Source organism: Ursus americanus, chromosome 9 (genome assembly GCF_024610735.1).
Source record: "Ursus americanus isolate L20-20 chromosome 9, mUrsAme1.1.p, whole genome shotgun sequence".
NCBI lineage: Eukaryota > Metazoa > Chordata > Mammalia > Carnivora > Ursidae > Ursus > Ursus americanus.
Genome location: NC_142135.1, coordinates 44,185,334 through 44,210,603, shown reverse-complemented (window position 1 = coordinate 44,210,603; position 25,270 = coordinate 44,185,334). Strand labels below are relative to the sequence as shown.

At 37.9% G+C, this 25,270-nt stretch overlaps 1 protein-coding gene across 6 annotated transcripts; it reads left to right on the top strand.

The window, feature by feature from the left end:
- Window positions 1-24,333, top strand: OSGIN2 (oxidative stress induced growth inhibitor family member 2). 6 transcript variants are annotated; one of them, XM_045806008.2, is made up of 8 exons: window positions 536-875; window positions 2,457-2,571; window positions 5,687-5,938; window positions 7,106-7,260; window positions 12,835-12,971; window positions 13,519-13,710; window positions 19,655-19,746; window positions 22,454-24,333. In XM_045806008.2, exons 4-8 carry the CDS (start codon window positions 7,194-7,196, stop codon window positions 23,484-23,486), a joined length of 1,521 nt encoding a protein of 506 aa, XP_045661964.1. In that variant the 5' UTR covers window positions 536-875; window positions 2,457-2,571; window positions 5,687-5,938; window positions 7,106-7,193; the 3' UTR covers window positions 23,487-24,333. The 6 variants fall into 6 exon arrangements, with proteins under 6 accessions (XP_045661966.1, XP_045661963.1, XP_045661964.1 ...); XM_045806009.2 differs by lacking the exon at window positions 2,457-2,571; XM_087864754.1 differs by lacking the exon at window positions 536-875 and having other exon boundaries at window positions 1,021-2,571.
- Window positions 24,334-25,270: the final 937 nt, after the last annotated feature.

Genomic DNA, 25,270 nt, shown 5'->3' with positions numbered 1-25,270 from the left:
CCGGCGATTGTGAGGCTGGGTGGAGAGCGAGAAGCGCGCAGGAGCTCCTCGCGTCTGCGCCCAGACCAGCGCGAGAAAAGGCGCTAAGGTGGGTTTCCTGGGTGGGACTCTGGGCCTTTCCCTGGCCTCCTCGGTGGGAGTCCGCGCGAACGCCGCGTTGCTCCCCGGTCGCGGAGGCCGCGCTGTACGCAGGGCTTCCCCCGAGCCGTTCCGCTGCCCCGTTGAGCAGCTTTCTCTTCCTCTCATCACCCGGCCCTCTCGACGCGCATCCGACCAGCCCTGCTAACCCCCCAGGCCGCGGGTAGGATGCACGCGGAGGGGCCGCGGGACTCGGGGCGAGGCCCGAAGCCCCGCTTGCCTCCGCAGCGGTCCGGTTGGCGCGCGGACCTCGGCCCCCGGCCCGCGCAGCCGCCGCTCCGTCAGGCCCGGCCCCTCGCCCCGGCCGCGTCTCCACCAATCGCCGGCCTCGCCCGCCGCCGCCGCACCTGCGAGGAGGAGCCCGCGCGCCTCCGCCGCAGCCGTCGCAGCGTCCCCGCCCCGTTCCGCCCCCATCGCGGCGCCCCCAGATCATCAGCCGCTGGCGTCTGGCTCCCCGCAGGCGAGGAGCGGAAGCCGCTATCCTAAGGCAGAGTTCGGGGCGCCAGAGCCCGGCCGGCTGCTGAACCGCAGCTTCCGGGCAGCCGCGGCAACGGCGACGCGCGGGGCGCTGGCGCCCCGTGGACCCCGCGACCCCGGGCGAGTGGGCGGGCGCCCCGAACGGGCAGCCCAGCCGGGGCAGGCGGTGGCGGCGGCCGCGGCGGTCGCGCTCAGGCGCCCCGTGCGCCGCGCTCCATGCCGGTGTGGTGCTGCCGCTGCTCCCTGGCCGGTCATTTCAGGTGACTTCTCTGCCGGGGAGCGGAGGGGATAGGAGCGGGAGGGGGGTGGAGCGCTTCCCGGCCCCGCGGCCGTGCCAGGGCCGAGATGGGCAGAGGCCGGGCGGGGTCGGGTCGGGGTGGGGGGGGGGCGAGCGCCTGGACTGCAGCGGCCTCTCGCCTCGGCCGCCACTTCCTCCTGGCTCCTGCCTGGTCAGGGTTCCCGCCTCGGCAGCTTCTGTTGGGGGCCACCTCGCTCCGGGGGGACTCTCCTCTGTTGTCCCCTTTTCCTCTCCTGGACGGGGCCAGTCACGGGACTTCTAAACTAGCTAGACCCGTTACGAGTCTGTTACTGCGACCCGAGACTTCCAAGTAGTGCAAAGTTTGAGTGAAGGATTGCGAAGATTCCTCCCTACCCCACCTTTACAGTCTTTATATATTTTTAAATAAACGTAATAATCTAAGTTATTGGGTTCAAAGGAGGTAGGAAATTGTTTTAAGTGTGATGGTCTGGTTACAAGTAGGTGCTAAAACTTTGTTCTAAGATGCTTGTCATTGTAAGCCGTATATTACAGAAATTTGAAAAAGGTGGCAATTCAAGACTCATGGGAAAGTTCTTAAGGGTGATGAGGTTAATGCATTTAAAATAAAAGTGAGTATATGTTCTTTTGCACAGTTGGCAACAGCTTAAGTCAGTTATGGGGAGAAAGGCTAAAGGCACTTGGAAGTGGTTTTAACCCTGTTGTGAAGAAATGTTAAACTTAGCTAAGACTTTCGTAAATTACCTTACTTTGCATATATGAATGTGTTAGAATAATGCTCTATAAAATGTTCTCAAAATATGAAACTCACATCAAGAGTTTTAAAATTGGAGTTCATAGGTAGAATTTAAGTGGCCATGAACTTGCAGGTAAAGAAAGGTGCAACCGATATTTTTGCTAAACTTCAACCAAAATCTAATGTCTTTGAATTACGAATATAATCAACAAGTCACATAGTATTTTGACACATAGTATTGTGTCATCAATAAAATTCACTAATATTTTCATATCACAGTTGCACATATCTAGAAATACTATATGCTTATTTCTTCAAAATCACAGTAATTACACATCGCCAAACTTGTTATTTAATACAATAGAGAAGTGCAAATAAACATGTCCCAAGTTTACTTTTTATAACTGTATTTTAATGTAATTGGTTTCCTTGTAAATCCTATGTATCTTTTATGTGTTTAATAATAATCAACGAAGAGGTTCAGAAGTTTCACCAAATTGTGAGGAGTGTAAGGCACAAAGAAGGTTCAGAACTCCTATTTTAATAGAGAGTAATAGTTCGGGCTTACCCATCTTCTCAGTGAGTTTTGTGGGGTTTCTAAATTCTGGATATTTAAAAAAAAGTTTTATGTAATAAACTGCTGATTTTAAGTTTTAGGCAACTTTGTTGACTATCTGACAGACATTGGTTTCAGAGTATCAGATCCACTTTGGAGAGTTTAAGAAAACAGGTTCCTCTAGTGAAACTTGTTAAACTGAAGCCCCTTGAGAAATTAACCTACCTTTCAGAAACTGCTGTTTAAAAGCCTTTTATCTGCTTTTGGTATAGTTGAACTCTAAGGACGCAAGTCGGGATTCATATCTATCAGCTAACCCTTGGTTGTGGATACCATATGCTTACCATTTTGTACAGAAATTTGGAGGAGATGAAGACAAAGTAGTTGGTATGTTTTGATCTTGAGGGATAAAGGAAAACAAGCCTTGCTAGCCAAAAAATAAAAATTGTGATTAATAAACCTTATTTCCATTGTAAAAAATAGCTGCATTGTATCTCAGTTTAAAAAAATAAAGCATTTAGGACCTCTTCTTTAGGAAGGTGTTTATAATTTACTCATGCCATTTTTTTGAGCAGTTTTCTTAGGAACACACATTTTAAAACAGTTTGTGACAACCTGTGTATTTTGGATCTTGTGCAGTACCTGAAAGAAATAGGTATTGTGATTAAATGTCCACTGACTTTCGAACTGTCCACTGATTATTCCATACCTACTGTTTTGGAAGAGGAACAGCGTGACTGACTTCATTTGTGACATTAGAACCTTTTTCTCATATAGTAGCATCAATTTGGTGACAATTTAGGAGCATGCTTCCAAAGACTACAAAAATTCAGATACTAAAGCATTTCATTTGAGTTTGAGCCTTTAAAGAAGTATTGCTAGATGTGAGAAAAGGCTTTTTGTTACCCAAATTTTATGCCTGTGCCAACCTCTTAAATTTGTTTCAAAACTGGACTATAACATTTCAAGAACAAAAGATGGAAGTTCTCCAAAATCCTCTTAAATATCAGATAGTCTTTATGCCTAATAGGGCAACTATTTTTGCATGTGTGTATAGTGCTGTTTACTATTTCCTAAAATGTAATTTTATTTTTTCTAACTTAGTATTCCAAATAAAGGAAAAGTAGATTTTTTTATTACTCAAAATACTTGTTTTAAATATAACATTGATCAAGTTGGATATCTCAAGTAGAAGTTGAAACTGTTCATAGACCTGTGATATAGTATGAATGTTATAAAACATGTGCGGTAATACTGAATTATAACTTAGGCTCTGAATTTTTTAGAAAGAATACGTGCCAGGAGGCCTTTGTTTCATTGTTGCTTTATGCAAAACCAGTGAACCATACTTTTGTTTTTTGTTTGCTTCTCTTTTCATCTGTGTTAATCTGTATTAAGTTTATCAAATACCATGCAAGTTTATTACAGATAGTTTATACCAATATTATAGGTCATATACATATTGTATACATACCAATATTATAGGTTATATGCATATTGCATATGTACAGATTATACTAATGAGCAGTAGAAAATCAGAATAAATTACACTGTATAGAGAATTTAGATAAGCTAAAACCTTGGCTTTACTTAATGTCCTAGAGTCTTGGAACAGACTAAATTGTTGGAGGCACACACACAAAATGTACTAGACCTAATAAATGAATAAGCAACATTGGAGAATACAAGATCAACATAACAAAAATCAGTCCTATTTCTACACACTAACAATGAACAGTCTGACAGTGAAATTAATAAAATTCCATTTACACTAGCATCAGAAAGAGTGAAATACTTACTCCTAAGTCTTAGGACTTGTACATCAAAAACTATGAAACATCATTGAGAAGAACTAAAGAAGGCCTAAGTAAAAGGAATCCCATGTTCATGGATTGAAAAGCTTAGTATTCCTCAAAGTGATCTATAAATGTATTGCAGTCTTATCAAAATCCTAGCAGCCTTTTTTTGCAGAAATGAAAAGATCTAAAATTTGGAATTGCAGGGAACCCAGAATAGCCAAGACAACTTGAAAAAGAATAAAGTCGGAGAATTTCCACCTCCTAATTTCAGAATTTACTACAAAGAAACACTAAGCAAGACAGTGTGGGGCTTGCATAATGATTAACATACATCAGTGGAATAGAATTGAGAGTTCAGAAATAAATCCTTATATTTATGGTCGGTTGGTCTTCCATGGGATCACAGAACAAAGAGGGAAATTACAATCTCTTCGACAGATGATTCCAGGACAAATGGATATCCACAAGCAAAAGAATGGAGTTGGACTCTTACCTCACACATCACATGTATAAGAATTAACTCAAAATGGATGAAAAAACTAGAACTATAAAAAATAGGAGTAAATCTTGGTGATCTTGGATTAGGGAGTGGTTTCTTAGACACCAAAAGCACAGCAGCAAATGAAGAAATAAATTGGACTCGATCAAAAATCAACACTTTTGTGATTCAAAAGACAACAAAGAAAGGGAAAGACAACCCACAGAATGGGAGAAAATATTTGCAAATCATATATGTGAAAAGGAACTTGTGCTCTACATATATAAAGAATTTTTAAAGCTCAACAATAAAAAGCCCAGTTTGAAAGTGGGTGAAGAATATTTCTACAAAGAAGATAATACGAATGGCTAAAAAGTATATGAAAAGATGCTCAACTTTATTAGTTGTTAGGGAAATCAAGTCAAAACTGCAGTGAGATGTCACTTCACACCAACAAGGGTAGCTAAAAAAAAAAAAAAGTGTTGGTGAGGATGTGGAAAAGTTGGAACCCTCTTATGTTGCTGGTGGGAATGTAAAGTGTTTTAGCTACTTTAGAAAACAGTTTGGCAATTTCTTGAGATGTTAAACAGAATTTATGATCCAGCCATTGCATGTACTCTTAAGAGATACAAAAACACTTATCCACACACAGTTTATACACGAATGTTCACAGCATTATTTGTATAGCCAAAAAGTGCAACTCAAGTGCTCACCAGTTTGTGAACAAACAAAGTGTGTTCTGTCTCTACAGTGGAATATTACTTAGGCATGAAAAGAAATCAAGTACCAATACGTCCTACACTGTGGGTGAAGCTTGAAAACATGCTGAGTGGAAAAAGCCAGACACAAAAGGCCACGTAATGTGTGAGAGGTTCCATTTATATGAAATTTCCAGAAGAGGCAAATCCAGCAAGACTGAAAGTAGATTAGTGGTCCCCAGTAGCTGGAGGGAAGGAAGAATGGAGAATGAGTTCTAATGGGTAACATAGTTTATTACTAACTAGTTTACTACTATTAACTTAGGTTATTTTAGGGCGATAAAATTTTTCTGGAATTAATAGTGGTGATTGCAAAACCTTGTGATTGTACTAAAAACCCTGAATTGCACACTTGAAAAGGAGGAAATGTTTGTTAAGTTTGGAAGGAAACATCTCTTTGATGAATAAGAAGTTAAAGTGATAATCTTTTTTTTTTTTTTTTTTAATTTCCTGGGTTATATATACAGGAACAACAGTGTTTGAGATGGGAATATCTGGAAGAGACTGAAGATGAGATGTGCATCTTTTAAAAAACAATTGTGGCCTTCACAACCACCACAAGATTAATCAGGCCTGGGTATCCAAAAGGACTTTGATCAGAAGCATCCAAAGGGAGCTGGGGGACCTGTCCTTGGCCCACATTCAGAAGAAATACAGAAATAGGCCTGAGCATAATTCACTCATTTGAGTTCAGCTGCCAAGAAGCAGAAGCAGGCAGGGTAACTAATATACCTGGATTTGCTCAGAGAAGGAATGATCTGAAAGGGGTGGATTGAGCATAAGATACTTTTTCTAGGAGCAGGCTTCCGTGTGAGCAGGGGCTTTCCCTAATAGACATGTCCGAAGGGTATCTATTCTGGCCCCAAAAGGCCATGTGTCATTAGAGGAGCCCAGATATTTGGGGTGGAGGTTATACCTTCTTCGGGAAGGCTATCAGCATATCCTGGAGTATTCCACTCTATCCTAGGGTAGACTGGGACCTTGGGAGGTTATAGGGAAGCAGAAATTTTGGTCTCTGCCTAATTCTTTCCATTTACCATTCTCTTCTGGAATCTGTGAGTCCTATGAAATAACTGATCCACTCCATGTTTGTCATTTTGGGAGCAGTAAGCGCATTCACCATAGTTGGTACTCAGTTATCGGCCTGCTGCTGACTTTATAAATATGAAAGATAATTTGGGGATTCTGGTCTGAAGTAATCACTAGTGTAATGCGGAACATTAACTGTGTCCGAAGGCTACTCCATGTATTTCGTGAGCATGTCAGAATGCTAAATCTAGTTCCTAGGGAGACAACTGGGAAAGAAGGTAGATTGGAAATCGACATAAAGATGTTTCTAATTTTCAATATCTGAGAATTAACAAGATGTATAAACCTCATTTCTTTTGCCAAAATACACAACTTGTAATACATAAGTACAGTTAACTTTTCCTTAAAATATTATGACTATTTTGTTCCAAATACACCACCTCTAGTGCACTTACCTTTTTGTTAATGAGAAAAAAATTAAAAGAGAAACTAGCCGTTCCTAGGAAATCTCAGAGAATTGTAAAAATGCCCAATGCGATGCTGTCTCTTTGGTCTTCAAAGAGCTGCAGCTGTAGAACTTGTGTGGGGCTTGCCGACGTGGTACTACAGAAACCTTAGCAGCTATTTAGGATTCCTGACGTTAAAAATGGTACAGGTTGACAGGTATGCTAAGCTACTAATTTGAAAGTATTAATCAGAAGAATTTCTTTTTCTCCTTTTATGGAACTGTTGAATATTTTATGGCCTAAGTTAAATCTGAAGAAAGACAGGTTTTTATAAAGGGTGTATTGACTATATCTCTTGTTTTTTGTTTCTTTTTTCTTTCTTTCTTTCTTTCTTTTTTTTTTTTTTTAAAGAAACTACAGTGACACTGAAACCGAAGGAGAGATTTTTAATTCCTTCGTGCAATATTTTGGTGATAATTTGGGGCAGAAAGTTAAAGCTATGCCATTAGTTGAAGAAACTTCTTTACTGGAAGATTCATCAGTGACTTTGCCTATGGTAGTAATAGGTAAGTACTGCACTTTAACTCTTAAAATTACAATCCTGATCCTTACTACTATATATGCCTAGTTACAGGGCGCAAGTTCTTAGGATTGTATTGAGAAGTAGTCTAGTCGTAGGTTTTTGGATACACTCAAGTAACCAATAACCAAATCTTTGGAGAGAGTAATTAGTTTATCTGATATTAGATGCTGTGTTAGAATGTAACATTTTTTTCATTGAAGGATTGGTATTGCCCTATTGTGTTAAAATACTGTCAATCAGTTGTGTTAATTATTATGGTAGTGTCATGGCAACGATTGTAACCAGGATTGATAGAGCCCTATACGGAACATTCTGTGTGCATTATTGGATTATGCCTTACAACCCTAGAGCGCTCTGTTGGGGGAGACACAGGGCAACTCAGAAGACTTGTGCGAGCTAATAATGGGTTCCCAGTAGTGAATGTTGTGGTACTCTGCTGTAGTGTTACAGTGACCTTTACCGTAGTGTTAGTGTTATATAGCCTTTGTACCACCTCAGCAGATAGGCATAGAAAATATTAAAAATTAAGCTATTAATACAACCTAAAGACTTCAGAATAATAGATTTTCTTATGATTTTGTTTTATTGCATGTTTTTAACTACCTGTCACATATATCTTGCATCTAGTATTCAAACTTAATAAATCAGACTATGGTGGGAAGCAAGCTTTAGGAAAGAATTATGGGGCATAACATACCTTGATGGCATATAGCTTCTTTATTTCTTTTAAAGCCCCCCCCTTTTTTAAATTTATTTGAGAGAGAGAGCACATATGCACGTGTGAGGTGGGGGAGGGGTGGAGGGAGCGGAAGAAAGAATCTCCAGCAACGGTGCTGCTTTTAGTCTGGGAACACTGACCTACTGAGCATGGAGCTCAATGTGGGACTTGATCCCACGACCTGAGATCTCAGGATCTGAGCGAAAATAGAGCATCAAACGTTTAACCCACTGAGCCACCCAGGCTCCCCTGATAGCCTCTTTTAACAGGAAGGAGAGATGGTCCTGTCCTCTCACTGGCTTATGGGGGATACAGTGAAGGAAGGGAGGGAGGAAAAGAGGAAAGCAAGATTGTTCTGTCCTAGATTTCTTGTTAGGGGTGATGATAGAGGTGACGGTGTGTGTAGTAGTTCACATCCAGGTGTCTTGGGGACTATACCTCATGTTCTGTTTTCTCACTTCTGTTCAGCACTGGTTTTTCAGCCTGAGTGTGTTGGCATGAGTAAAGGAACCCTATTCTGGTTCTAGCTGGCTGTGGGTGGGTCAGAAAAGGAAAAAGTACTGTCATTTGTACCTGTCCACCTCACTCCCCCCAAACCAATCTGTTTGTGTTTTGCGTCAACTAGCCAATGAGTAGCTTAACCCGGTGCCCATGGGACTGTTACTGCTGGCAGTAGCACTCCACCAGAGCACAGAGAAAGAACTAATTTCCTTAATATGTATGTTTTCTGTTGCTGTCAAAACAACTTTCCACAAACACAGTGGCTTTAAACAATGTAAATTTATTATCTCGCTGCTCTATAGGTCAGAAGTCCAACACTACTCAGTGAGCTAAAGTCAGGGTGTCAGCAAGACTGCATTCCTTTCCGGAGTCTCTAGGGTAGAAAGTTTGTTTCCTTGCTTTTTCCAGTTTCTAGAGGTTAGTCACATTTCTTGACTCCTGGACTCTTTCTCCATTTTCAAAGTCCACAGTGTTGGTTCTCTCTTAACCTTCTTTCATTGTCCCCTTTCCCCCTCACCAAACCTGGGAAAGAGTCTCTCTTTTTAAGGACTGGTATAATTAGATGGGGTCCACCTTTATGATCCAGGGTATTCTTCCCATCTCAAGATATTAAATCACATCTGCAGAGTCAGCTTTTGTTATATAAGGTAACACTCCCAGGTTCTTGGGGTTAGGATGGAGACAGTCTTTGGGAGTGAGAGAGAATGCCACCTATGTATTTATTTGTCTGTGAACTGCCTGTTTGTATTTTCTGCCTATGTCTGTTGTGTGTTGTTTCTTTTTGATTTAAGGAACTTAGCTCTTTGCCTCAGATCTAAGTCCCCTATTTTGTATTTATTTAATGTTTATTTTAATTAATAGATTTTATTTTTTAGAGCTGTTTTCTACATGAAAATCGAGTAGAAAGTACAGAGAGTTCTCATATACTCCCTTTCTCCTGCCACCTCCAGTTTCCCCTATTATTAGTATCTTGAATTCGTGTGTTGCATTTGTTGTAATTGATGAACCTCTGACTATACATTATTATTAGCTAAAATTTGTAGTTTGCCTTAGGGTTCACTTTTTGTGTTGTACAGTTCTGTGGGTTTTGCTGAATGTGTTATGTCCTACGTCCACAATTATAGTATCCTACAGAATAGTTTCACTGCCCTAAAAATCTTCTGTGCTTCACGTATTTATCCTGTCCCCCAACCCCCAACCCCTGGCAACCACTGATCTTTTACTGTCTGTGTAGTTTTCATTTATTTAGAATATCATATTCATGGGATTACACAGTATGGAATCTTTTCATACTGGCTTCTTTCACTTAATAGTATGCCTTAAAGATTTGTCTATGTCTTTTCATGGCTTGATAGCTCATTTCTTTTTTATCACTGAATACTATTCCATTGTATGGGTGTTTGAGTTTGTTTATGCACTTATTGAAGGACATCTCGGTTGCTGACAATTTTGACAATTATAAGTAAAGCTGCTGTAAACATGCATGTGTAGGTTTTTGCATAGTCATTGAGTTTTCAACTCATTTGGGTAAATACCTAGGAGAGTGATCATTGGATCATAAGACTATGTTTAGCTTTTTAAGAAACTGTCAAACTGTCCTCCAAAGTGGCTGTATCATTTTGCATTCCCAACAACTATGAATGAAAGTTGCTGTTTCTCTAAGTCTTTGCAGCATTTGGTATTGTCCATTTTGGATTTTAGCCATTTTGATGGATGTGTAGTGGTACCCCATTGCTTTAATTTGCAGTGCTGTAATCATACACGATGACCATCTTTTCATATGCTTATTTGTTATCTGTGTCTCTTTGAAATGTCTGTTCAGATCCTTTGTGTACTTTTTAATTGATTAGGTTATATTCTTACGGTTGAGATTCAAGAGTTCTTTGTATATGTTACGTTCTGCAAATATTTTCTCGCAGTGTGACTTAGCTTTTCACTCTGAATAGTGTCTTTTGCAGAGCAGAAATTTTAAATTTTAATGAAGCCCTGTTTATCAGTTTTTTTCTTCCATGGATGATCCTGCTTTTAGTGTTATATCTAAACACTTACTGTCAAACCCAAGGTCACCTAGATTTTCCCCTATTTTATCTTCTTAGACGTTTTATTATTTTGTGCTTTGTATTTAGGTCTGTGATCTATTTTGAGTTAATTTTTGTAAAAGATGAAAGGTTAATACCTAGATTCATATTTTTGCATGTAGATGGCCAGTTGTTCTAGTACCATTTGTTGAAAAGACTATCCTTTCTCCATTGGATTGCCTTTGCTCCTTTGTCAAAAATAAGTTGACTATATTTGTGAGAATCTATCTCTGAGCTCTCTTCAGTTCTGTTGATTTGTCTACTTTTTAATAATTTCCACACTATCTTGTTGATTACAGTTTTATGGTAAGACTTGAGTTTGGATGATGTTGGTCTTGACTTGCTGCTTCAATATTGTGTTCACTATTCTGGCTCTTTACCTTTCCATTCAAACTTTAGAGTTAGTTTATATCCACAAAATAATTTGCTGGGATTTTTACTCGGATTGCATTGAATCTGTAGATCAAGCTGAGAAGAGGTGACATCTTAACAATATCAAATCTTCTTATTCATGAGCATCTATTTAGATATCTTTGGGCTCTTTCATCAGTTTTGTGGTTTTCCTTGTGTACATCTTATATATATAGATATCTTAAATATATATAGTTGGATTCAGACACAAGTATTTGTGTGGGGGTGTGTGTGTGGGCACATTCACATATTAAGCAGTGTTGTATATTTAATTTCAAATGCCACCTGTTCATTGCTGGTGTACAGGAAAGAAATTGGCTTTTATGTATTAACTTGTATTGTGCAATCTTGATGTTCTGGGAGTTGTTTGGTCCGTTCTTTGGGATTTTCTACATAGAAATCATGGTATTTTTGAACAAAGACAGTTTTATTTCTTTCTAAAGTCTGTATTTCCTTTTCTTATTGCATGAACTATGACTTCTGTCATGGTGTATGTTGAGTAGGAATGATGGGAAGAGACATCCTTGTCTTGTTCTTGACCGTAGAGGGAAAGCGTCTAGTTTTTCACCATTAAGTATGATGTTAGTTGTAGGTTTACTGTAGATACTCTTTATCAAGTTGAGGAAGTATCCCTCTATTTGAGTTTGCTGAGTTGTTTTTTTTTTCATCATGAATAGGTGTTGGGTTTTGTTAAATGCTTTTTCTGTATCTTTTATCTATATTGATATTATCTTGTGATATTTATTCTTTAGTTTTGTCTCTTTGCTTTTGATTCAAGGAAATTAACTCTTTGCCTCAGATCTCATTTGTTTTTAATTTTTATGAAGTCAGTGGTTTACTTTCCTTTCTGTCTTTTGAATTTTGTGTCATGCTTAAAGGCTTCCCACTTCAGTATTATAAGTAGAAGTAGGAATCCATTTTCTAATATTCTTGATTTTGCTTTTCATATTTACATCTTTGAGCTTCTTTTATTTGGGGCAAAATATTAGAGAATGGAACAGAATTTTCTTCCTGAGGCTAGCAGTTATCCCATTTGGATTATATTTTTGGTAGATGGAGATAATAGAGAAGTGAAAACCTAGACTAAAGGAACCACAGAAATGGAGCCAGTTCACCAGGGTTCAACAAAAACCCAGTTTGGTTTTAGTTGAAACATTTAAAAATACAGGAAGACACTACTAGGAGATGGGTCTGGAAAGATGGTTGGGACCAGAACATGGTGAGCACTGGATAGGCAGAAGCAAGCAGTTAAAGCTTTCCAAATGAAGGGGGTAGTATGATGAGGACCTTCTTTTATCAAAATTCATCTATCCGAACTTTGAATGTGAAATGATTTTGGAATAGGTGTATCTTTAGGACGAACAAGAGACTTCTGTCTCCTGAGAGTATAGGAGTGACACTAACAAAGACAACTGAATGGATATAGTAACTAAATCAATTTAGATTCAGAACCTGATTAATTTAGGATTTTGTTAGCACCAGACTATGAAAGGGGATGGGATGAAGGAACTCATGAATATACTTTTGAACATACTGTGATTAAATTATTAGTCATTCAACTAGGTGGAGTGAAGAAGTGGCCTATGGAAATGTGGGATGTATTTTTGGGCAAGAGGTCAGCGTACAGGTCTAATTTGGGGTCAATAGCGTAGAGACCTAAAGCTTCAAGTAGATGAGACTCCCAAAAGAAAACAGAGAAAACAAAAGTCAGTATCTTATGAATACTTGGTTTTAAGAGTTTAGAGAAGGAAGACAAATTGTTAAGGGAGAACATGCATCTTTGAGAAAAACCAAGGAATAAGAGTATTAAGACACATGATGAACCTCTCCACCATTTTTTTTTTAATAGGAAATGGACCCTCAGGAATCTGCCTTTCTTATATGTTATCAGGCTACAGACCATATTTATCATCAGAAGCAATACATCCAAATACAATCTTACATAGTAAATTAGAAGAAGCAAGACATCTTTCCATTGTTGATCAGGTATTTCTTAGATGTCAATCTTTTTGCTTTTTTTTTTTTTTAAATACTCAAAGAAGGTTGTATTTCTCAGTTGAAAATCCTTTCTTCTAAATAACATTCTCTATCATTTTTATTTTCAATTTGTAAATATGTTCTGTCAAATTACTTGCTTATTTTCCTGAATTGATGAGAGCAGAATTTCCCAAATTATTTCCTGGTGGGCGTTTTAGAAGGTGCTCTATGTTCAAATAAGTTTGGGAAGTGCTGCTTTTTGTTATTGGAATGTGACAGTAGACCTATTAAGGCATATTAATGGAGTAAATGCATCTTCAAGTATTGCAGTGAAAGGATCTGATTAGTTTTGTTGAAATCCAGTCTTTTATTCATTTAACCAAAGAATCTACCAAGATCTCAAGGAACATGAGTGTTTTATAGCAACGCTATCTGGGAAATGCTGGATTAGAGTAATGGCTTTCACTGTTTAACAGCTGAGGCTTTTTGTTTTTTTGGTTTTTTCCTTCAAACTCTGCCTTTTTCCTTTGTTTTTTTTTTTGAAAAATTCATTCAGGACTTAGAATACCTGTCTGAGGGCCTTGAGGGCCGATCATCCAATCCAGTTGCAGTCCTTTTTGACACACTTCTTCATCCAGATGCTGACTTTGGCTATGATTATCCATCCGTTTTGCATTGGAAATTAGAACAACATCATTACATCCCTCACTTAGTTCTTGGTAAAGGTCCACCTGGTGGAGCTTGGCATGTGAGTATGTTTTTCTTCACGTTTTATAGTGTGCGTGAGTTATCATATGTCATCTTGATACGGCCATTTGAATTTTGAAAATTATGAGATACAACGTTATCATACATTATATACGTTCACTACATTTTTATCTGAGAATTTTAATGCCGTTCAATAAAATGTACGTTATCATTTGTTAGATACGCTTACCACATCTTTATCTGAGAATTTTAATGGTGTTCAGTAAAATAATGGGTTACGAGAAGTTAAGCCAAGTTTGATTACCAGTATACTCTCAGAATAAGCTTCTCTATACTATTTTACAAGAACTACATAGAAAATATTTCAGCAATGTTTTGCACAGTAAAAAGTTTTAAATTCATTTCAGACTTTATAAAATCTCACAGAGTATTTCATACCAATACCCATTATTTCCCTATGTTTTCAATATCTTAAGTGAAAAATGGATTATAAAAGAAAGAAGTGCTAATCTGCTTGGGCTGCTGTAATGAAATAGCATAGACTGAGTGCCTTAAACAACAGATATTAATTTCATAGTGTGGAGGCTGAAAAGTTCAGGATCAAGGTGCCAGCCTGTTCCGTTCGTGTGAGGGCTCTTTTCCTCGTTTGTAGACAGCACCTTTCTTGGTGCATCATCCTTCCTCCCCTCTGCCCGTCTTCTAATAAAGCCACTAATCCTTTCATGAGGGCACCACTCTCATGACCTCCTGTAGCCCTAATTACCTCCCAAAGGCCTCATCTCCAAATACCATGACACTGGGGCTAGGGCTTCAGCATATGCATTTTTGGGGGTGACACAAATTCAGTTCATGGCAGGGGTTAAACCAGAGAATTAACATAAAAATTCAGTGCATTTCTTTAGAGGTCAGGAACTAATAATTTTTCTTTTCTCCTGTGTCCTTAGCAGTTAATATGGCATCTGATATGTGTAGTGAATGCTCATTTGTTATACAAATAAATGTTAAATAATTTTTGCTATTTATGAATAAGGATTTCATTGGAATTTTAACATTAAATATCAGATCTTCAGTACAGACTTCAATTGAATATTCCTATATTAGTGCAATGCTGTATTTCTAACTAGTTACTTACATTTAATAAGTGACTGTTTTAAGGTATTTGGGGGACTTTCTAGATTAAATATATCACCAACTCCTTTCTTAATCTTAATTTCCTTAATGGTTATGGATAGCAACTAACATTATCTGTGCCTTTGACGTTAAGTGTTTATATTTGTGCTGTTAGTCAGCATTGTTAAACAGTATTTCTTAAAAAAGCCATAATGCATAATGCTTCTCTAAATTCCTGAGGTTTTATTGTACTTATATTTTCCTGCTTAGAAAAATGTACAGACAGTAATCTGTGTTATTTCATTTCTTCCACTTATATATAGGAAATTTAAAGCATGGGTAAGCCTTGATTACTTAAGACACATTTGAATCCATGGTAAAGCTGGAATATACTTAACACTGAATTTTTTTCATGCATCATATAGGATATCCACTAGAATAGGGATATAAATAAATGGTATTTTAGCTATTATCCATTTTTTAAGCATCACTTCTATGAAGTTACCTGACTTTTCGAGGCGTAATTATTTATTCCCTCCCACCTCTGCATTCCATACCTTAATCTTGAAGCTCTTGACTGTAGTACTGTCTTTTGAGACCACCGTCTGCTGCCATGCTTCACATGCATGCTAGTTAACCTCAGTTATTACTCAGGATGTGAGCTCCCTAAGTCATCTGTCCTCTCGTCACTTCTGTATAGTTCTCTGCTTCTCTTGTGATCCGGTTTCTCACCACTCTCCTCACTTCCAGACTTTCTGACAATGTACCCCTAAAACTCCATTTGCTAATAAACAAGCTTGTGTTTACTTTTAACCATTTCAGTTATTATAAGCTGCTTTTACTCCCTTCTGTGAAATCTTGCTTTCCTGAAGATACTGGTCTCGCTGCAGCCCCCTGAAGTGGAGTCTGTTCACTCTCCCTTGGCCCCAAGTCCTATCAGGTTGACTAGTGAGGTTGGGGTTCTCTTTATTCCCCATTGCTCTTCTGTCAGAATCCCCGTTCCTTTGAACAGGTCATGTCATCTTCTAGTTCCTCGACCGTTCCAGATTGTCCCCCTCAATTGTTGAATCTGTGGCACCTAAGTCATGCTTTTCCATTGTATCCCAAGTTTTACTGTCAATTTGAGTACCTTTACCTATGTGACACAGAAGCAACACCTTAACCTCTTAGCCTCTTCATCTCTTCATTCTCAGTGATCTCCTCTTCCATTCCTCCTCCGATACTAACTCCAGTGGCTCCACTGTGACGACTCAGTGAAAACCTAAATTTTCAAATATCTTACTTTTTGATCACAACTTTTTATTCTTCCAGCTGTATCACCCGATTATACTGTACCTAATCATCAGACACAGGGAGTTTGAGACCCTGATCTTAACCCCTTACCTACCCAGCTTAGGTTCCGTAGTTTCTTGACCCATCGTCCTTCTATCACATGGGCTTGGCCAAAATAGCAATTTATAGAACTGTCTACTTTATCTTTTCCTATACTTAAGCTATGAAACATTGCCAGGGGGAAAAAAAAAGTTGTACAGCTGTGAAAAGTATTCTCCAACCTCATTTGGGTCCTGAACACTACTTAGTCATCCTTTGGTATTTCCTTATTAAATGTTCTTCTCAAATCTCTATCCCTTTTTTTTCACCTGACTTAGAAATACTCTTGATTCTTAGAAAATAGAATCCCTCAGGATTGAACTTCCATAATTTTGCGCTTAAACCTGCAAACATCTGCAATCGTGCTACTACCTCTTTGTTTCTTATCCCCTGTTACTATAGAAGTGGTGTCACTTCTATCTAAGACTAACCTTCCAGCTGTGTTCTGGACCCCTGTCTTCTCCAAGGATATCGCTTATTTGATTTTCCCCTTCTCGTATCTTAAGTTTCTCTAGCAGCTCCTGTTTATCAGTATATAAATATACTAAAATTATTTTCTATTATTAAAAAGTTTTTATGCATTAGTTTATCTGTATTCTTGCTTTAGAGCTGCCTTCTTGAAATAGTTACCTATCCATTATTTTTATGCCTTTGCCTCCTATTCCTTAGCTGACTTCACTCTAGCTTCTGTCACTGCCTTTTCTGCTTTTTAAAGGTTGGTAACTTCCTTTTTTGCTCAGTTTGATAGTCTCAAAATTTATCTTTCCTGACCTCTGCATCATTTGACAGCGATGCAAGCCTCTTAGATTCTCTGAACCTTTCATCTCCTTGTTTTTCTTCCTGTTCAGTCAGCCCTTTTCATTACCTTGTGGTTACAGAAGACTGTAAACTCCGTGCCAAGCCACGGTCTTGCCTTTTTATACTCTTCATTGTCCCTGGCGTGTCTCATATACTTTAGTGACTTGCATGTGAATGCTGAGTGATTCCCAAATCAAGAGTCCTGGCCCACATTGCTTTCTCTTACGTATTCACCTAGATACCTTCTCTTGATTATTCTGTAGGTGTTCTCAAACTCAGCATGTCTACATAACCAATCATCTTTGTCATCAGATCTCTTCATTTCCTTATCATGTAGTAATAGCACTGGAATGTAGTTACTCAAGCCAGAAATCTTCGATTGTTCTTGCCTCAACTCCCACTTCAAACCAATTATTGTATTTTCTCCATTCTTTCTCATAAACATATTGTGAGTCCTTCCACCCTACTTTTCCCCATCGTAATTGTGTTTGGCCATCATCATCTTCACCCCAAATTATTGCAAAGGTTTCCTACTCCAGACTATTTTTCTTCAGTACAATCTCCATACCAAGGCCAGAGTTATCTTTCTAAAACACACATTTGAATGTTACACCCATGCATGAAACCCTGTAGCTGCTCTCAATTCATCTAATGAATAGTATGCAAACTCACTAATGTATTTTACCATAGCCTGGGTGATCTAGCCCCTACTTGGCTTTCTTGCTTTACTGCTCTCTTACATTCCATGCTCCAGAATACTCTTTCTGGGGTCCTGGTTCACGCTCAGGCTGTAGATTCACTAGGATTCACAAGACTCCTTAAAGGTGGTGTACTCAACAGTTATAGTTTATTACAGTGAAAGGATACAGATTAGAATCATTAAAGGGAAAAAGCTCATGAAATGAAGTCCAGGACAAAACAAGCTCCAGTTTTTGAGTGTTCATTTTTAGTGGAGTTGCAGGGGGCTACATTTAATTCTCCCAACAATGATTTGTGACATGTGTAAAGAGTTGCCAACCAGGGATGCTCACCCACACCTTGGTGTCCAGGGTTTTCTGGGGGTCAGTCATGTAGAAAAGCAGCACCCACGTGACTGACCTCCTCTGTTCCCAAAGCAAACACTGGTGTTCACCATATGTCTCATTGTTAAGAACTTAACAGTTACACTCTACAGTTACAGGTACAGCAGGGCCCCAGGCCTCTGGCATACAAAAAGTCACTCATTGGGTAGAATATTCTAAGAGCTCAGGGGTTGTTTCCTAGGAAGTGGCCAAAAGCCAGTCCTAAAGACAGACCTTTCTTAGTAACGTGCACAGTTTAAGCAACCTAAGCCTGTTAATAATTCCCTGCATAAGGCTGAACTTCTTTTAATTTCTTGAAGGACACTACTGTTCTTTCTCTTTATAAAATCCTTTTAACATCTTTATTCTGCCTGGAATATTCTCCCTAATGGATACTCCTCACAGCCCATTGGTGTCCTTTAAGAAATATTCTCTTCTTTTTCTGTATACCCCTAGTACTTCTGTCAGGTTTGTGTCCCTTAATATACTATAGTCTCCCTGACAGCAGGCATTCATAGCATAAGGGAAAACAAGGAAGACTGGGGCTTGCAACTAACTGGAAGAACTGGTGCCGTGGGAATAAAGTTTAGATTGTTGAAAGTGGAATATTAGTTCCTTAAGGTTTTTGAGTTTCAGATGAGACAATTATGGCTCCAGATAACTTCAGTATATACTAAATTCTTAACAGTTTCCCTTGTGATATTTTCCATCTCCTTGGTTCGGATCCTGGTATCAGGCCCAGTCTGCCTCAGAGCAGCTGAGCAGCAGCTCGATGCCTTCTCTCTGGTGGTGATCTACACACCGTCATGAGTAATAAGCTTCATGAGGCCCAGCACATAGTAAGTGCTTGGAAATGTTAGTCAGTAACAATAACTACAATAATAAGTACCATTCCTAGTACTGGGTTGTACAGAAACAGGACAAGAAGAGTTAAGAAAAAACCATAGCCTAAAAGAGTTGGTTGAAAGAGATCATTGAGGTTATCGGGACAGGTGCTCTTGGCCCTTGGGCTTTTTGTTGCTTTGTAGTGAGCAGAGCAGAAAGAAGTAAGTAGGACAAGGGAGCTTGAAGGGCTCACTTCCTGAAAGGCAGCATTAGCTTCGGCAGTGAGTCTGTTCTTAATCAGGTAACCACTGCTGTTTTCCCTAGTTTTAGAAAGAGATGTTGCTGTATCCAAACCAGCTTAGACTTTGTAATTATAATTGATGGAGGGGAAAAAGCTGTTTTGCTGTGCATTTTTTAAAAAATCTGTTAATATTAAAGTGGATATACATCTAAAGCCTTAGAAATTAATGAATTTTTTCCCTTTTGCTTAAAAAGTGAAAATACTGATTTGTTCATCTAACATATTCTATATCTGAATTATATTATTATAGGCTGAAGCTATTAACATTGTATAGGCATCTGGCAATATTATAAACTTGTTTTATAAGTGTATAACTTTATGAAAGAAGGAATATAGATCCTACAAAATGATGAAAGTATTTGTAGTTTACACAACCATTTAGAACTTCTTTCAGCTGAAAGAGTCTGGATAAGGAGACTTTATCCAGACTCTTAATTATAGTGAATGAAGATGGATTTGGTTTTTTTAAAAATCCGTGTTACTGCTTAAATGTATTTGTGCATTTTTTATTCATACAGAATATGGAAGGTTCCATGTTGACAATCAGCTTTGGAAATTGGATGGAGCTGCCAGGACTTAAATTTAAAGATTGGATATCTAGCAAACGAAGGTAAAGATCCAGCTGTCACAGTTCTTCAATGTACAGTGGGAAAGTCCCTCGGCAAATTTCAAAGTATTTGTGATTCTGTCTCAGAGGAATAATATAAATCTATGTCTCTCAAATCAAACCTCTTTGTAGCAGTGATCATGAGCTAGTTTCCATTTAGAGATGTTATAAAACAGATTGGATTCCTTTGCTTTCGTTAATTATGGGTTTATCCCACTTTCCTGTTAAGCCACTCTGTTTAGTTTCTCATCCACCCACAAATCCTTTCTGCACTTACTTATTTTTATCAGTCGATATACAAGTTTGTGTGTGGATGTCTCATGTATATATAGCTGTAGTGTTTGGCTTTCAGAATAGAATAGTGCATATGACTAATAATTTAGAGTGATGGAATAAGCCAGAATCTTTGATGTGATTGGTTACCCTATTGGCTACTATAGAGGTAAATATTTATTAAGAAATATGAAAATAGATGTAAGAAAGAAGAAAGCTCTACTTGGAAGAATATAAGTATATTTGGGGGAAAATACCCAAAATTTATTTATTTTTTAAATTTTTTAATTTTTTATTATGTTAGTCACCATATAGTACATCATTAGTTTTTGATGTAGTGTTCCGTGATTCATTGTTTGCGTATAACACCCAGTGCTCCATGCAATATGTGCCCTCCTTAATACCCATCACTGGCCTATCCCAATCCCCCACCCCCCTCCCGTCTGAAACTCTCAGTTTGTTTCCCAGAGTCCATAGTCTCTCCTGGTTCATTCCCCCTTCTGTTTACCCCCCCTTCATTCTTCCCTTCCTTCTACTGATCTCCCTGCTGTTACTTATGTTCCACAAATGAGTGAAACCATATGATAATTGTCTTTCTCTGCTTGACTTATTTCACTTAGCATAATCTCCTCCAGTCCGTCCATGTTGCTACAAATGTTGGGTAATCCTTCTTTCTGATGGCTGAGTAATATTCCATTGTATGTATGGACCACATCTTTATCCATTCGTCTGTTGAAGGGCATCTTGGCTCCTTCCACAGTTTAGCTGTTGTAGACAATGCTGCTATGAACATTGAAAATACTCAAAATTTAAAAAGAGAAGTAATGTGAAAAGCCTTATATTCAATAGTAGTATTAAATTAGATAGGAATTGCTAATACAGCTAATCTAATTTGCTCACAGAAACAATAAAGCAAAGCAGGAAGTTACTTAACCTTTGTTAGAACAGGGTTGTACACATTTGAGTGCTTGACTTCCTGCTAGATAGAAACCATATAGTACTCCATAGACATTATCCTTAATTTGAGAAGATTTAAGGAGAGCAAATTCAGGGCAGCATGAATCACTGAGATTAAACATTTCAAATATTCCTTTTTTTTTTTTTAATTTTATTTATTTACGTAATCCCAGCACCCAGCGTGGGGCTTGAACTCATGACCCTGAGATTAAGAATCACATGCTTTTCTGAATGAGCCAGCCAGGCCACCCCCCTCACCCCTCTTTTGGATTTTTTAAAAATGAATTTTATATGGGTTTGAAATGAAAAGTAGTAAAGTCAGGCAAGTTGTACAAGTTCTTGATTTTCATAAGCATCTGAAAATTGCTCAACATTCTTTTTGTGATACGGGTAAAGGGGAAGCTTTATGTTTTTTTATGTGCTAGAAGTGTTCATCCTTTTACATTGGGCACATTGTGTATTGAAGTAATATGTGGAAAAGAATCTTGTGATTAAAAAACTGGCTTTACTTCCTGCCTTTGCATAGTGTTGACTATCAGATCTTGAGAGACTGACTCTTGAATCCTCTCTTAACTTCTAAGAATGTTGTGACCATGGTCAAGTAACTTAAATTAGCTGTTAATTTCGTCATTCATAAAATGGAGATTATAATAGTATTAACTACTACATAGGGTTTCTGTGAAAAGTGGGAATTAACATATTTTAAATCTTAAATTTTAAGAACTTTTATGAACTTCTTCCAGTTATAATTTGTAATGAATTATGTGAAATTATTTGGCACGTTTTTAGTGCTACTTATTTCTAATTGGGGCCCAGGGTTTAGGGGTACTAATGCCTGTTGCTTTAAAGTTCAAGCGGAAAATGAAAGAATCTTCTCTTTATCAAAAAAGTACATTACTGTATTTATAGATTTCTTTATGAACAGGAAAACAGATGTTTTATGTCCTTAGATATAAGATGATTTTCAGAAGACTGATGTGAATTTTCAGTCATTAGGAAAATAGCAACTCACAAAAAATCATGTCAAGATCATATATATTATCTTTAAGAATTATATATACTATAGTTAGACCTGCAGAATATTAATTATAATCTAATTCAGTGTATTACAGTATGTAGACTGAATAGTGTATAGACTGAATTTGTTACAGTTGTGTGATAGACTATAAAAGTCTATCTCCACATTTTAATTCATTTATTTAATAAATTTATTGATAAAGGTAGCTAATCTGAACAGATCTATGCAAGGCACTGGGGAAACAGATGCATTAAAATACAGTCTCTACCCTCATGGGACTTCTGTTGATAAAACTAATTCTTTAACATTTTTAACTAAAGAAAAAAGCTTTCTTTGATCATTTATACCTAAGACAGTCCAGAGGAATTAAAAAGATCTATATAATAGCTTAATAGATGGAGCAGGAATAATCATGGAAACTGTCACAGTACTCTCCTCATAGGGTATTTTTCCTTTTTTTAGAAACCTAAAAGGAGATCGAGTTATGCCAGAGGAAATAGCTCGCTACTACAAACACTATGTAAAAGTCATGGGTCTTCAGAAGAATTTCAGAGAGAATACTTACATCACCTCTGTATCAAGACTCTACAGAGATCATCAAGATGGTGACGATGGACAAGACAGAAATATTTCAACACAGCATTTACAGATAGAGAAGTCTACATTTATCAAGAGAAATTGGGAAATCAGGGGTTATCAGCGAATAGCGGATGGTTCCCATGTTCCCTTCTGTCTCTTTGCTGAGAACGTAGCTCTGGCAACTGGAACGTTGGATTCTCCTGCCCATCTGGACATTGAAGGGGAAGATTTTCCTTTTGTGTTTCATTCAATGCCTGAATTTGGAGCTGCTATAAGCAAAGGAAAGTTGCGTGGCAAAGTGGATCCAGTGTTAATTGTAGGTTCTGGGCTTACCGCAGCTGATGCGGTACTGTGTGCTTACAACAATAATATTCCTGTGATTCATGTATTTCGCAGACGGGTAACTGATCCAAGCTTAATTTTCAAACAGCTTCCCAAAAAGCTTTATCCAGAATACCATAAAGTCTATCATATGATGTGTACTCAGTCATATTCTGTAGACTCCAATCTTTTATCTGATTATACCAGTTTTCCTGAGCACCATGTGCTTTCCTTTACGTCGGACATGAAATGCATTCTTCAAAGCCTCTCTGGATTGAAAAAAATATTTAAGCTTTCTGCGGCAGTAGTACTGATAGGTTCTCATCCCAATCTGTCTTTTCTGAAGGAGCAAGGGTGTTATCTGGGCCATAACTCAAGCCAGCCAATCACATGTAAGAGTAATCCTGTGGAAATAGATGCATATACCTACGAATGTGTTAAAGAAGCCAACCTCTTTGCATTGGGTCCTTTGGTTGGAGACAATTTTGTTCGATTTTTAAAGGGAGGGGCATTGGGTGTGACACGCTGTTTAGCTACAAGACAGAAGAAAAAGCATTTATTTGTTGAAAGAGGAGGAGGAGATGGGATAGCTTAAAGCAAGTTTATAAGTAATTTATATGGACAGTTAACCATTAAAGATTTTTCATAGTGGTTTTGCAGTGTGCTGGCTTGAATTTTCTGGACTTGAATGAACTGGAAGAGAGCCTCAAGCTATGGTAACTATTTCAAGTTACAAGAACTTGGTGTCCTGATTTATATTGTTATCAAAGGTGTCACTGTAAAATAGAAACACTGCCAATCTGGTATACTTCAAGCTTTCACTTAACTAAAACATTATTTTCTTCCAAGACTTATTTTTTGTGATCATTTGTGGTTATGTTTGATTCCAGAATCTTACGGCCTTGAATCTGTAAAACCATACAGTCTGTTAGGCCAGAAATCATCTTCACTATACTTTAGGTCACCTTGCTGCTCAAGGGTGGTCTAAAGACCAGCATTAGCTTCATTTGTAGCTTGTTAGAAATGTGGACCCTCAGGCCCCACAACAGAATTATTCAATCAGAAACTGCATCTAATGAGATCCTCAAGGAATATGTATGCTTATTAAAGTTGGAGGCACATAGGTTGAAAAGAAAATGTGATAGAAGTTATGTATGCTGGGGGTGGGCAGGGTAGGAGGCATTTATAACTCAGGTTTAATTTATTTTGAATTATCAATTTCTATAAATCTAATTTATTACCAAATATGGTATTTTAAAAAATATTTTTATTGTTGAAACCTTGATAAGTACTTCATATTCTTAGCTTCTAATAATTTAAACAGTCCAATAATGTTGGCATACACTTAGACATTCAGGAGCCTGCCAAGATATTTTTGGAGATTTATTCTCTAACTAGCATAACAATCTAATTTGCAATTCAATAAATTATGAATGAAACTATCCCTGTGTGAATATTGAGTTACTTTGTCATTAAAACTAACATTTGGGCATAAATACTTATAATATTGTAATCCTATTTGGGTATTGCTAGAATTATCTAAGGTTAAAACCTGTCTTTCCCATTCCCATGCTGATTACTTTGGAATCTGTTCATTGGAGATGACATAGTCGGTTATCCTGTGGTTATTTATTGAATTATATGCCCTATCTTGATTTATATTTATTTAGATGTGCTTAATGTCTATATTTTCACAGAAATCTCCAGAATTTGTGGTGTTAGGCAAAAAAGTCTGATTTCTGAAGTTCTTCATGGCAAATTGAATTTCTCAGCCTTGATCTTTTTTTTTCTTTTTGTAAAATTTATTTCATCTGGAATGTGTTCACTGAATGTTCTTTTTTCCTTGGTATAAAAAAAGGACTAAAATGTCAATATTTTTCTGTCCAATTGCGTATTACATGCTTACAGGATCATCACTCTCCTTAAAACATCAGTGTTTATAATACACTTCTACAAGTAGCTGTTTCAGATGAATTGAATTCTTACATTCTTGATATATGTCATGTCTGATTTAGTTTGGATTAGAAATGATGTAATCCAGTTTTAGTTAACTATAATGGTAACTTTCAAATTTCACACCTGTTGAAATGGCTATAACATCCTCTGACTGCGTATGATTGAGCACACTCTTGCTTGTCTGTTCTCTTGAGTTCCGAATGAGTTGGGTTGGATGTTTTTCTTATTGTCACTTCTAAATTGAAAAAACTGACATTTTTATAAGATGAACTGTTAACATCCCCTTGTGTCTCAAAAGTTTGCTCTTACCCAAATGATAGCATTTTTGTAATGAAAGCATTCACATACACACATACCCCCACACCCCGGTAGGGGACTAAATAAACCTGGTGAATAGTTTCACCTGTGGTAACCCCCCATTTC

What these genes read in the sequence shown, in the direction of transcription:
- OSGIN2 (XM_045806007.2), top strand. Translation starts at nt 832, where the DNA reads ATGCCGGTGTGGTGCTGCCGCTGCTCCCTGGCCGGTCATTTCAG. An exon ending in CACCTGGTGGAGCTTGGCAT is followed by an intron (nt 13,711 to 19,654) that starts GTGAGTATGTTT and finishes TTATTCATACAG; the next exon opens with AATATGGAAGGTTCCATGTT. An exon ending in TGGATATCTAGCAAACGAAG is followed by an intron (nt 19,747 to 22,453) that starts GTAAAGATCCAG and finishes TCCTTTTTTTAG; the next exon opens with AAACCTAAAAGGAGATCGAG.